Source organism: Panulirus ornatus, chromosome 40, assembly GCF_036320965.1.
Source record: "Panulirus ornatus isolate Po-2019 chromosome 40, ASM3632096v1, whole genome shotgun sequence".
Taxonomy (NCBI): domain Eukaryota; kingdom Metazoa; phylum Arthropoda; class Malacostraca; order Decapoda; family Palinuridae; genus Panulirus; species Panulirus ornatus.
In genome coordinates this window covers 8,774,849-8,789,848 of record NC_092263.1, presented here as the reverse complement: position 1 = coordinate 8,789,848, position 15,000 = coordinate 8,774,849, and the positions used below count along the sequence as shown (strand labels likewise).

General features: G+C 39.2%; 1 protein-coding gene across 4 annotated transcripts in view; it reads right to left on the bottom strand.

The window, feature by feature from the left end:
• Window positions 1-6,059: 6,059 nt before the first annotated feature.
• IP3K1 (inositol-trisphosphate 3-kinase-like protein) overlaps window positions 6,060-15,000 on the bottom strand; it is a 426,052-nt gene continuing 417,111 nt past the window's right edge. For all 4 annotated transcript variants that reach the window (XM_071685417.1, XM_071685420.1, XM_071685416.1 and 1 more), the window contains exons 2-8: window positions 12,428-12,838; window positions 12,009-12,240; window positions 11,578-11,708; window positions 11,236-11,370; window positions 10,805-10,978; window positions 10,462-10,635; window positions 6,060-9,479 (exon numbers count right to left, since the gene is read on the bottom strand). In XM_071685417.1, coding sequence (XP_071541518.1) covers window positions 9,420-9,479; window positions 10,462-10,635; window positions 10,805-10,978; window positions 11,236-11,370; window positions 11,578-11,708; window positions 12,009-12,240; window positions 12,428-12,838 — 1,317 coding nt within the window. In that variant the 3' untranslated portion in view covers window positions 6,060-9,419. The remainder of the gene's footprint in view (window positions 9,480-10,461; window positions 10,636-10,804; window positions 10,979-11,235; window positions 11,371-11,577; window positions 11,709-12,008; window positions 12,241-12,427; window positions 12,839-15,000) is intronic.

Genomic DNA, 15,000 nt, shown 5'->3' with positions numbered 1-15,000 from the left:
GTGAATAAGAGTAAGGTTATTAGGTACAGTAGGGTTGAGGGTCAAGTCAATTGGGAGGCAAGTTTGAATGGAGAAAAACTGGAGGAAGTAAAGTGTTTTAGATATCTGGGAGTGGATCTGGCAGCGGATGGAACCATGGAAGCGGAAGTGAATCATAGGGTGGGGGAGGGGGCGAAAATCTTGGGAGCCTTGAAGAACGAGTGGAAGTCGAGAACATTATCTCGGAAAGCAAAAATGAGTATGTTTGAAGAAATAGTGGTTCCAACAATGTTGTATGGTTGCGAGGCGTGGGCTATGGATAGAGTTGTGCGCAGGAGGGTGGATGTGCTGGAAATGAGATGTTTGAGGACAATGTGTAGTGTGAGGTGGTTTGATCGAGTAAGTAATGTAAGGGTAAGAGAGATGTGTGGAAATAAAAAGAGCGTGGTTGAGAGAGCAGAAGAGGGTGTTTTGAAATGGTTTGGACACATGGAGAGAATGAGTGAGGAAAGATTGACCAAGAGGATATATGTGTCGGAGGTGGAGGGAACGAGGAGAAGAGGGAGACCAAATTGGAGGTGGAAAGATGGAGTGAAAAAGATTTTGAGTGATCGGGGCCTGAACATGCAGGAGGGTGAAAGGCAGGCAAGGAATAGAGTGAATTGGATCGATGTGGTATACCGGGGTTGACGTGCTGTCAGTGAATTGAATCAGGGCATGTGAAGCGTCTGGGGTAAACCATGGAAAGTTCTGTGGGGCCTGGATGTGGAAAGGGAGCTGTGGTTTCGGGCATTATTGTATGACAGCTAGAGACTGAGTGTGAACGAATGGGGCCTTTGTTGTCTTTTCCTAGCGCTACCTCGCACACATGAGGGGGGAGGGGGATGGTATTCCATGTGTGGCGAGGTGGCGATGGAAATGAATAAAGGCAGACAGTGTGAATTGTGTGCATGGGTATATATGTGTGTCTGTGTGTGTATATATATGTGTACATTGAGATGTATAGGTATGTATATTTGCGTGTGTGGACGTGTATGTGTATCCATGTGTGTGGTGGTGGGTTGGGCCATTTCTTTCGTCTGTTTCCTTGCGCTACCTCGCTAACGCGGGAGACAGCGACAAAGGAAAAAAAAAACAATATATATATATATATATATCTATATATATATATATATATATATATATATATATATATATATATTATATATATATATATATATATAACAGGGTAGACAACATTCCTAGGCAGATGGACATTCAATTATATACTTCAACTATGTAATATTACACATTATGATAAACTTTGACCACTAGAAGATTAACATCATGTTCTCATAACTGTGACGAGTTTTTTGAGTGTCTTATATGTATCAATTTACAACACATTTTCCCCCGATATTCTGTATAGTAATTAACATTGACGCAATATAATGCTACGCATTACGCCCCACAACGCACTCTAAACCACTCCATCAACATCATTAACACACTTACTATCCAACATGTGGTTCCTCTTTCTCACACTCATCCTATACATTAAATCTAAATAACTACAATTGATATTTACAGATAACCAAATTTAAACATTCAATTGTACATATAATATTATCTTTATTATACTTTGTCGCTGTCTCCCGCGTTAGCGAGGTAACGCAAGGAAACAGACGAAAGAATGGCCCAGCCCACCCCCATACACATGTATATACACACACGTCCACACACGCAAATATACATACCTATACATCTCAACGTATACATATATATTCACACACAGACACATACATATATACACATGCACACAATTCACAGTCTGCCTTTATTCATTCCCATCGCCACCTCGCCACACATGGAATACCATCCCATAATGCACCGAAACCACAGCTCCCTTTCCACATCCAGGCCCTACACAACTTTCCATGGTTTACCCCAGACGCTTCACATGCCCTGGTTCAAATCCATTGACACCACGTCGACAATTGAGCAATAGACATTTTCTTTGTGCTTTCTGTTCGGTATGACCAACAGCATAGCATAAAGTTAGACGTTTATGTACAACTGTCCATAATTGATAACAAGACACAACTACGTCGAATCTGTTATCCTCTGAGTTCGTGGACCTAAACAGGTGGTTGGAACTACCCACAGCTAACTATGCAAACGAGGCTTCACATTTCAATTCCAAGTGGCTAAAAAAAAAAAAAACATGAAGTATTTACCTGACATCTACAACACACTAGACCTCTCTACTCTAAAACATCTTTCCCGTTTCAGCGATGTAGCGCACAGCGAGTTTGCGTCGGGGAACACGACAATTGGCCCCCATTGGCTCAATCTCAAACCACCAGTCAGACATGACATACCCATGACACGGTTTATTGTCCACAATAAACTGTCAACAACAACAAGTGTTCCATAGTTCAGCAGCAGCAGCTCAAAATGGAACTGCAAATCTAGCTGTACAAATTGCGTCACCCGAACTCACACGTATCCCATCTTCATACATGTAATCCATCAACAGAAAATCGCTATTAAACCTTCAATTCTCAGCTTCAACGAATCAATATTCATTTTTTTATCTAAAAAAAAAATTCTTTTGTGCGTAAACAAGGGATAAATATGAGTAACTGGGTAGATCCAAGCCTGCACTGTCCTGTATGTTGGGAAATAGACAGATGATATAAAGTCTGTAATGATCATAATCTATTGTTTACCCCAGACGTATCACATGCCTTGGTTCAGTCCATTGACAGCACGTCGACCCCGGTATACCACATCGCTCGAATTCACTCTTATTCCTTGCCCTCCTTTCACCCTCCTGCATGTTCAGGCCCCGATCACACAAAATCTTTTTCACTCCATCTTTCCACCTCCAATTTGGTCTCCCACTTCTCCTCGTTCCCTCCACCTCCGACACATATATCTCTTGGTCAATCTTTCCTCACTCATTCTCTCCATGTGCCCAAACCATTTCAAAACACCCTACTCTGCATCTTCCCTTCGTAAATAGCAATACGTCACAGATTTACGTAAGTCATCATATACGGCGACAGTAAACGATACACACACACACACACACACACACAACACACACACACACACACAGGCAGGCAATATATACAAGTCCTCAGTACATACATCATGCCAAAGTACTAACCATCTCGTGTTATGTCCTGAAGATGGCCATCTTGAACCGTCCAACTTCAAAAGTCGAATTTCGTCGTCTCTCCATCCGTCATACGTAGTTCAGAGTGGTGGAGGAACAATGCCAACTTCGTCACGTAGTTCTGAAGACGTAGAGACACTCACGAGAACCATATAAACTCACGGGAACATTGCAATTGTTGAAGCTCCCTGACACACTCTCCTCCGCCATGTTGAATGTCGTCTGCACACAAGATGTGACGTCACAAGATGGCGTCCTATTATTTTTATTTTTTTTATATAGCCACTTGGTCGGCTGAACAGGTCAAAAAATTGGCAAAACGGGAAAATATAACCAAATAATTCACTTTATATCTACGCTAAAGGTGCACTTATTTAATTTTCGAGTTTTTCTTGAGCCATATGGGAATGTTACAAGATACAGTATAAACCGTATTTAAGGATCAGGCAACTGTTACATGATTGTATCCTTGTAAAATGCCCATAGTTGAAATTTTCTATAATGATAATGATGGTTTTAATAGTAATAATGATAATATCATTATTATAATCATCATTATTATTATCATCATTATTATTATTATTATTATTATTATTATTATTATTATTGTTTCGGCAGGTTTCCGTACGAAACCTTTCCAAATCGGTGTTAACATTCAAAGTATAATTCTCGTTTCCTTCTTAATTTGTGGGTTGTTTGTACAATTGGTTGTAATTGTTCTAACAATGATAGGATTTATATGTTGGTGTCTGAATTTTTCCTTACTGAGAGTGTACACCAGCCACCAACAGACTAATAGTAGCATAAACGTCACTAAGGGAAAAAATTATCATCTTTGTCCACCTTCGTACATACACGTTTGCAATTGGTTGAAAAGTGTGATTTAATTGTAAATTATATAAAATATATTTGAAATCCAGAAAAAATGTTCTGTCTATATTCTCATTTCTTATACTCGAGTTTAAATGGGGGAATTAATGTGTTTGATAAAATAAAATGATACACGAATGATTAGTTGTGTATTTAAACCCCCCCCCCCACCAACCACCCACCAATGGCCTCCCAGCCACTAGGGTTTTAAACTGATTGTCTAAACGCTATCGATATTTAAACTGATCATCCAAATGAATAAAATCTTAATTGAAACGACTAACTTCACTATATCCTTTGTCTGACATCAGCGTATACACTGGCAACGTTTGGTTGTATGGCGAAGACATAAGTTACCAGTTAGCAATAAGTAGTTACTTAACTTTTTTTAAGTGACTTAAATGTAACCTTAGTACTCCGAGGCGGGAGGCAGGAGACTGAACGCCATCCAACTATGAAAAGGAAAGTCTTTGACCACTCACATGTAGTGGGCAAGGCTTATGATGAGGACACGTTTGGCAATAATCAAATCTCGTTTGGCTGGTTTAGTTATGGCACTTAGCGTAAATGGCAGTCTTCCAAATTCTGTGAAATAGTTCTGGTGTTACCCAGGATCCATATCTAAAGACTCCTGCAGTCCAAGACTGCAATACTTCCAGTAGCAGGGAAATGTAGACTCCTTGGGAGAGAGAGAGAGAGAGAGGAGAGAGAGAGATCTTGCACCCTCATTTGATTCCGGTAACATCAATTGCCATGTGCTAACCTCTCAAAGATACATATATAACATTACCACACATATATATACTGTGCGGTTCTGCCCAGATGTAGCCAGCTTTTAAGCAATGAGGAAGCCCAGGGAAGGGACTCCTGGGTAAGGTATATGTCACCATGGCTATTTGATCTGTTCACGGACAGGGTGGTGAGGAAGGTTGCTGTTTGCAGATGATATGTCTTTGGTGGTAGACTGCAGAGGAACTCTAGGAGGCTAGTGACAAAGATTGGAATGTTTGTAAAAGTTGGAAGATCATGTGAACAAAAATAAGGTAATAAGAAGGAGTGGTAGTATGGTTTGAGCGTGAGTTCACACTTGGACAAAAGGTGGATTGCTTAAAGTACCTGGGAGTGGGCTAGGCAGCAGAAGGAACCATGGAGACTGACACAAGCCATGACTGGTAAAGAGTGTTGGAACTCCTGGCTGCATTACAGAGTGTGTGCAGACACCAATGTCCATAAGCCATAGATGAATATTTTTGAAGGTATAACAGTATGGTTGCTTGATTTTGACAAATGAAAAGGAAGGAATGAAATGCCTAAAGACTGCTTTTCATTTGGTTGACAGTAGCAATGTATACTAATTTCATCCTTATCTGCCTATTTCCCATGAATTGAAGAGGTGAAAGGAACAGATAAAGAATGACCACTTTTGCTCTCACATCTACTCTCTAGTTGTCAAGTATAATACACTGAAAAACATGTCCACATTCAAAGCCAAGTCCCACAATCTTTCATCGTATAAAGCAGATACAAACATAGACTCCGACTGATCTGCAAACTAAATAAGCGTATGGAGACACTTTCTTCTCAGATATAGAAAATAGTCTGTAACTATAATAAATTGGCTGCTAAATCTCTAAGAGATAAGTTTTCTGTTACAACAAGATAGGTTTTTATTATCCACCTGCCTCCCACAGAAAGTAGAAAGATTGTCACTCAGTCCTTTACTGATGGTATAAATTCATGCCGAGAGCAAACATTTACTCAGCCAGGATATGCCAGGAATTATTTTTGAAATTCTTGGTTCACAGTTTCCCTAAACATGGGTTTTGTCCACAGTATGCTACTGGAGTTACATGGATCCCAAACCTTTGCAAGTAAAGCCAAAGAATTTTGGGTTTTCAGGTCTGGTGACGAGGGCTCTCCTGGTACAATATATATATACTGACCAACCTATTCACTTAAGCATGACAATTGGTTTGTTCGTAATTTTCAACGTTTGACATGCAGTAAATGTAGTAAGCTACTTGGCACATTGAAATGAAAAGAAAAGTCAACAATTGATATTTATTTCTACATATAAACATTTGGACTAGATTACAAACAATAAATCAAATAGAAAACAAGACATTACTTCAGAGAACTTTGTGTATACATACATACTCACACATGCACGAACATATACTCCATTCACTTGAACCTTTATACAAAATATGGCAAATACAAACAAGTACATTTTATCTATTTTAAAGTATAAACCTGTACAGTGCTTGCAAAAGTATACAAAATATTAATAACTGTATATTATATACATTCAATAAACGTTTGTCCCTGGATATTTCACATGCAACTTTGTACTACCAGAGGGGATATCATATGAATGCATCCTTTATATCTATGATAAATGAAACAGAAATATGGTATGTCATACATTTACAGTTCCTTACATTTGTTACAAAAAAAAGTTAACCATTTCATACAAAAAAAAGATAAAGAGAAGTAGATCTGCTGATACTAACCACAGCATAAGAAGGTTTACATTATCATCCATACAGTATATGAACCCGACTAATATACTGATGTAAAAGTACTGAGGCTTCTTTGCATACAATGCTTTTGATAAGAGTGTCCTGAAGAAATATTCAATTGAAATAAATATTAGTGCTTAAGAAATTTCACAATGACTTGGAAATGTTGGAATGCTCCTGTAATGAATGCATGCTTTCAAACACTACGGCAGCAATAAACCATATGCAGTTAAGGAAATGCTTTTATACCTTCATGAAAATAGCTTGAATGTTTAATACTTCAGCATTACATAATGAACTGAAATAACTTGCTATATATTGTGCAATATTATGCAGTGAATACTTATCACATCTTAAATATGCATCACGCACTTAGTGACTGCTGCTTTTCGTATTAGTTCCCTTAAACAGGGTGCACTGTTATGTTTGTTCAGCAATGGCTACAGTGTCATTATAAAGTAAAAAAGTGACGATCATATGAATTAATCATATTTCACAAAGTAAAGGTCTTTATGATGTCTAACCATGATACCTTTTCCAGGCTACTGTTGCATCTACAGCAAACCACATTATTACATAAACACCGTTAAGGTTGGAACTTAACCCTGATCACTGTGAAATATATGGTACCCTGGACATTGTTACACCACTGGCAGTGCTATCTATGTAAAGTCTAGAAATAAGAAATGGAAATGCAGAGTCATCACAGCCCCGGAACTGGAATAGTAATACAGTAGTGGTATAAAAAGAAGTGGGCAGTACCCTTTCGATGAAAATTACTACTGAGAATGCCATAAACAGCAGCATCTTATACTAGACCATTAAGCCATGGATTAACAAGAAAAACCTGAGATATAGGAATAGATGTATACACTAGGAAACTTCAGAGTAGGTCATTTTGGTAATAACACCTTAAAACTCGTATTTAACGCAGCATTCCTTGCAAAGCTTTTCAGGGACAACAAAGGGCTGACGTAAGTTTTGGAAAACTATAGCACTACAGTGAAGTGATGAGATGACCTGGTTTAGACTGTGACTTCTCCTGATCCATGTTTGAAAGTGGAAGAGAATCAGGATATAATTAAATTTTGTGCAGCTCTGCTTTAAATACTTAGTTCTCATTATCAAACCTGGAGCCAACCCTCTCACAACACCAAAATAAAGGAAGGTTCACTTCTTCTGATACATTTTTCCATGACAGTGAAACTAAATATAAACCAAGACTCAAGCTTTTGCAGTTCACAAGTACATCTAGGATTTCCAGTTGCAGTGCTAGACTGCAACCATTACAGAAAATTCCAAATTCTAGCACTCAATATGTATAAAGTCATCTATCTTTTACCATTAAAAAATGTATCAGACAATGCATCATCAGCAAGGAATACTGGAGTATGCATTGTCAATGCTAAAAAAATAAACATACTATACTAATGGTTTCTTAAACAGTCTGTTGGGGTTAATGGAATTTACCAATGAAATAAAAAACTTTTTACAAGTATTGTAATTTGAAAACAAATCACTTCAATGACATCACGTGAGAAAAAAGGTAAACATGTTAAAATCAACAGAATAAAGTCAAGAGACAAATATTCAATTTGCTTGGAGGTTATCACGTTATCACAATCTGTAAGGAACCTATATACTATTTAGAGTCCTCTAGAAAGCTAAATACTATATTACAGTCAGAGGGTACAGTATTCAGAAAGTACAGTATACAGTTAGTGATTACAAAATACTGTTTAAAGACATGTAAGTTGGATATCAGACTAACCCGCAAGTTATGGAAGCTGTACGATGCAGTAATTCAATCATCACTCATGACAGATAAAACTTTCCACAGTTATTTACTTAAAAGGTCAGCTGCAACCCATACATACATACATACATATGTAAGTATATATACATATACTTACATATATAAACACCCTGAACATGTACTATGTGGTCCCAGTGTGAAAAAAAAATATCGTGACCCCGTCAGTAACTGAACACAACACTTAAGAGACAAAATGAAATCTCAAAACTCAATAAGGAATTCTTTGGTGTCATCCCCTAAGTTATCATCAAGGTGAAAATGTTCTTATAAAGCAAACCAAAACCAACATATACCAGGCTTTTAAGTAACCTAGTATAATGGTTCTAATACTGATGTATTCTTTGTATGCATCCTACGAAAACAGACAAACAGCAACCATGAGTCACTGAACAATTCTGAATTCTCAAAATGTTATTTTTTTCAACACCGCATGTTAGCCAAGGAACTGATGTTTTTTTCATACTTGTTCGCCCTTTCCCGCATTTGCGAGGTAGCACTAGGAACAGACAAAGAAAGGCCTCATTCTGTATGCACCTACACTTGCTACTGCCACATTTTCTGAAACTTGGGTTGTCTGATCTTAATAATAATCACCAAAGACAATCAGTGAAGAACTATTTTGATGCAAACTAAAAAGCAGCACTAATTGGCAAACAATGAATAATATTTCACTGATTACAAAATGCATTTCACTGCTTGGGAGATAATAACCATACGCCTGTAGCTTACTTTGCAAGCTAAGTTCAAAATAATTTATAATTTAAGATATAAATACCAGTAACAAGTCTGACTCAGCCTGCACTAAAGCCAGCATATTCCTTAGGCAAGTAATCCTCATATAAAAGGGAGAAGTGCCCTTCAATTATATGGCCATCAAAGGGACCCTGTCAATGTGATTTAACATTGAACAATGGGAAGAGGGGGATCAAGGGTCCACTTGTCACCTGCAATTTTCACAGGAATGATCCCCCTGGAATTTCTTGCATATAACTTCTTCAAGAAGCTGTTGCTTATCTGCAAACATCAGATACAGAAGCTTAGGTCATTTTGCTACAATGTCAGTCCCTATTCAAGACTTGTGGAATAATCCCAGTCGTCGTGTTTTAGTTACAGGCACCTCTTCCACAATCTAGAAAAAAATACAAAGAAAAATTTATGTCTCATGGTAAGTAATAAACAGCAGTTGAATGAAACTCCCCAAACATTTTGTTTTTGAGCAAGCACAGATAAGAAGTGAACTAAGATCATGGGGAAAGAAAGAAAAATTATATATATATAATCATATATTCATATTTTTTATATTTGATCAATGTTTCCTGTGTCAGCGAGGTAGCGCTAGGAAACAAACAATGGCCCATCCACTCATATACACATATATATGCATAAACACCCATACATGCACATATACATATCAACATATACACATATACATACATACACATTCATAGACATATACATATATACACATGTACATATTCATACTTGCTTGCCTAATCCATTACTGGCACTACCCCAACCCACAGGAAACAGCACCGTTACCCCCTGCTTCAGTGACGTAGAGCCAGGAAAAAAAGAAAAAAAAAAGGCCACATTCATTCACACTCATTTTCTAGCTCCCTTTCCACATCCAGGCCCCACACAACTTTCCACGGTTTACCCCGGACACTTCACATGCCCTGTTTCAATCCATTGACAGCACGTCGACCCCGGTATACCACATCGTTCCAATTTACTCTATTCCTTACATACCTTTGACCCTCCTATATGTTCAGGCCCCGATAGCTCAAAATCTTTTTCACTCCGTCCTTCCACATCCAATTTGGTCTATCATACCTGATCATTGTTTCCTGAGTCAGTGAGGTAGTGCCAGGAAACAGAAGAAGAATGGCCCATCCACTCATATACACGTATATATACATAAATGCACATACATGTACATGTGCATACAAATACATATCAACATATACACATATACATACATATACACAAACATATACATATATACACATGTACATATTCATACTTGTTTGCCTTCATCCATTCCCGGTGGCAAAAAATGAAAAGAAAAAGATGTTTTCCACAAGCATTTCCTTCATTCCAAGATTACTCACTTTGATGAGATTGTTAATTCCAGTTAGATAGCCTTCCTCATGGTTGCCAAGTTTCCAGGGTTTCTGATGGGTAATGGTAATGCCCTCTGGGACTGGTACAGTTTTGGCAAAGTCAATCATCCACACACCAGCCTTGTCATCATCATAAATGATCAAGATACTGCTTCCAATCACCTGTTATAAGAAAAGCCTTCAATGACAAACTGCAAGTTCAAACTTTTAAAATGATAATTACCTACATGTATGGCCATGAAACTAAACAGCTAAGCAGAAACTATACAAGTTCTACATTGACATGAACAACAAATAACAACATAACTCAGAAAATGGCTCAGATTCTCACCTCATGTCCTTGGAAGAATGGCGAGTCTGTAAAGACACCTCTGAGATGTTTAAGACGTTCAACAACTTGGCGCTTGGTACTTTCTCGCCCTTTCAAGAAACCACTCATGGTGGTAATTACCTCTTCTCGACCACGTACAGTCTGCAACTCCGTCACTGCCTCACTGCCTGTCATCTGTGTGTAAATGGGCCTAATATTATACCAGTTGATGGTGCTAATGAACTGCACATAGTATGTGGACACTTGTTTTGCCAATTGATTTGTCATGTGACAGACATATACACATACACCTTAAGAGCTTCAACTGTCATGTGACAGATATATACACCCAACTGATTTGTCATGTGACAGACATATACACCAAATGATTTGTCATGTGACAGACATATACACCCAATTGATTTGTCATGTGACAGACATAATATACACACCTTAAGAGCTTCGATTCTAAATCCAAGAGAGCGAGAAGAACTCATGTTATCACGGAAGTCCATGTATCGCAGCTTGGTGACCGCCTTAGCTTCATGTTCTTCCTTTGTTGGTGCTGTGGCATCTACTTTAATCATCTGTAATGAATTAAAAGCAATTGTTAGTCACAGAGGCAGCATTGTCTACACAGCAAGGAGACTGCATTTTCTCTTTTGTAACCAGTAATTTAACTGTGATATCATTAACTGGACTGAACGAGCCTTGTGTACTGTGAATCTAAAAATATACCTGGCCACAGGTAATCAATGTACTACAGCCCAAACACAGGTGACAAGAAAACTTACCTTTTCGTAAAGATCTTTGCGAGCCTTGGTGTTGGAAACCTCAGACTCTAGGAATGTCCGTGTCCCCATCTTGATATCCATGACACAAGGATTGTGAAAGTCATACAGCAAGTCACGCATTTCAATAAAGTCTAAATAAAGGAGTCAAGGAAATACTAACCAAATATCATAACAATAAGAATCACATGAAATCAATTCCTACCCTAAATGATTGACCAAAAAATATCCAACTACTGCCTCGTTAACTTCATTCCCATTTCCATGAGGTAGTTAAATGCATAGTTAGTCTTGAATAATTAGGCTCCCTTGCCCTGAGGACTAGAAAAGGGAGGGGGATGGCCAATGTCCCAGTGTAGTAGAGTTTCTAAAGAATAATAAAAAAAAGCAATAAAATATACAAGTTTCTTTCAGGTCGTATAAGAAAAGGATACGTTCATCTTGATAGACAATTTCTCGGAAGAAGGTTGGGGTGATCTCTCTCGCTGGGTCGTTGGTAAGATCCTGGTAGGCCTGGGTTTCCACAGGTTCAGGGCCTCTCTTCTTCCAGATGGTACCAGGGCCAGCAGGAGCCAGGGACCCTGGGTGACCTGCCAGCTGTACCCAGCTGTTTCGACGTTCCCTTAGCAGTACTGAAGAGGCTGGGGCTGTCAAATTCAGTGCATTCTGCAAGTGATACAAACCAATCATTAATCAAGAGAAACAAAGTGGCTCCACAAAAGCTCAGAGCAGTCCCATCTCATATATACAAAATGTACTAAAGATATTACATGAAAAGGCAGAAAGAACAGTGATTACAGCATATGCCAATTTTCTACACAATTTCAACCAAATTCTATTGGGTTTGACTAACCAGGGCAAGTCTCTGCAACATGGACATATCAGAAGTGTGGCTGACATCAGCTTCCTTAATGTACACATCATTCGCCTCCAGAGTACAGTTGACATGGCCATTGGAACAAGGGGAAGAGCCAGAGAGGCAGAGGACCTGGCCATCATGACTGGAGGGGGAACTGCTGGTCGACTTGATTGAGGAGTTGTTGGAAGATGGGGTGGAGCTGGAAGGGGAAGACTTCTGGGAAGACTCGTCCTCCTCAGTGGACTTCTTCTTCAGGAGGGGCTTCCGCCATCGTCTGGTGATGGAGTGCCGCTTGTGACGGTGGTTCTCCGGCTCCTGCTGGTCCACCTCCGGCTGCTTCTGCTGCTTCGTATTGGCTGTTCCTCGCAGCAAAGCTTCGATCTCCGCCTTCCTCTCTCCTGCTACCTGCCAGTGGAAGAGTTCAGCTCAGCTAACTCATGAATTAAAATCTTTCCCGTCTACTAAACCCATCAATATCAATCTTTTCCACCCACTACTCTCCTAAATAAATCCTTTTTCCACCAAATAAACCCATAAACAAACTTTCTCCGTCAACTAAATCCAAGAATATATATATATATTTTTTCCCCATGAACTAACATGGAAAATCCTCCTGCCATGTAGATATCATAACACGTACAAGACACATGATCCCCCCACCAAAATAGCCCATGGAAACCTAAATTCCACTTGAGGTGGAACTCCCGGGCATTAATGCGTGGCCACCTGTATCAGTTATACTCTCAATGGTCCATCCTAATATCCGCCTTCCCTGAAGAGCTTTGACGTCATTCCACTGATAAACCGCCTGACACCAGTGCTGCCAACACCTGCCTCACCTCTGGTGCCAACACCTGCCTCACCTCGCCACACTTACTCCACATTATTTGTACCTCGATTTTCATTACAAGGATAGCGCTACCACACACCCATGTCTATCAGCATGTTATAGAATAGATATATCATATACTCTTTATCTATCTGTAGCTCGTAGTAGATAGAACTTATACAGTCACTTCTACTTCTAGGATCCGCTTCCTAAGGAGATCCTCTACTTAAATCAACAGGAAACGGATCTAGAACACAACACGATAGGGTAGTGAAATGTGTATTTCTAAAAAAGGCTTTCATAATAGATCAAAAGGGGGGACTCTAGTTTTGAAACATGGGTTAGGATGAACGGCTAGGAATGTCTGTGGTGAAGATGAGTAGCTCTGGTAAGCCATTGGTCGATAGAGGCCGAAATGTCAGTTGAAGACGCTGTGGTAACAGCTCTACATTTTCCTGCTGCATGTAAGACACACTTACACACACACACACATCAGGGTCAGGTCAGGTAGGTACCCGCACAGTAAAGTAACCTCTATATACACACGTTGGGTCAGGCTCCCAGGCGCTATCAACCTTAATTACCTTGATATGATGAACACATGATGACTGGGTCAACATGTGTGTACTGAAGTGTTATCGAGGACGATATATATACCTGCTAACCACCTGATATCACAATAAACACACCACAAACAGTGTGGTAAGTCGTAGAAGGCGACTAAAAGGGGAGGGAGCGGGGGGCTGGAAATCCTCCCCTCTCAATTTTTTTTTAATTTTCCAAAAGAAGGAACAGAGAAGGGGGCCAGGTGAGGATATTCCCTCAGTGGCCCAGTTCTCTGTTCTTAACGCTACCTCGCTAACGCGGGAAATGGCGAATAGTATGAAAAAAAAAAATATATATATATATATATCGTCTTCATTCAATAATATTTGCCAGAAATCATCCAAGTCAACTTAGAGCGAAGGTTTTCAATGGGAACACTGGTACCTCAACAGGAAGTGACTCATTATTGTTTGTAAGAATCATATACGTTAATATGACGTCATCAGGAATTTCTGAAGTTCGTTGAAGTACATCTGATGGTTTATACCTCACACTACCACCAGTAGTACATGTACACATGTACACATTCCAGCAGTTACATGGAAACATGTACACATTCCAGCAGTTCCATGTACACATTCCAGCAGTTATATGTACACATGTACACATTCCAGCAGTTACATGGAAACATGTACACATTCCAGCAGTTCCATGTACACATGTATATATTCCAGCAGTTGCATGTACACCTGTACACATTCCAGCAGTTATATGTACACATGTACGCATTCCAGCAGTTACATGGACACATGTACACATTCCAGCAGTTCCATTTATACATGTACACATTCCAACAGTTCCATGTACACATTCTAGCATTTCCATGTACACATGTATACATTCCAGCAGTTCCATGGACACATGTACACATTCCAGCAGTTCCATGTACACATGTATACATTCCAGCAGTTCCATGTAAACATGTACACATTCCAGGAGTTCCATGGACACATGTACACATTCCAGCAGTTCCATGTACACATGTATACATTCCAGCAGTTCCATGTAAACATGTACACATTCCAGCAGTTCCATTTATACATGTACACATTCCAACAGTTCCATGTACACATTCTAGCAGTTCCATGTACACATGTATACATTCCAGCAGTTCCATGTACACATGTACACA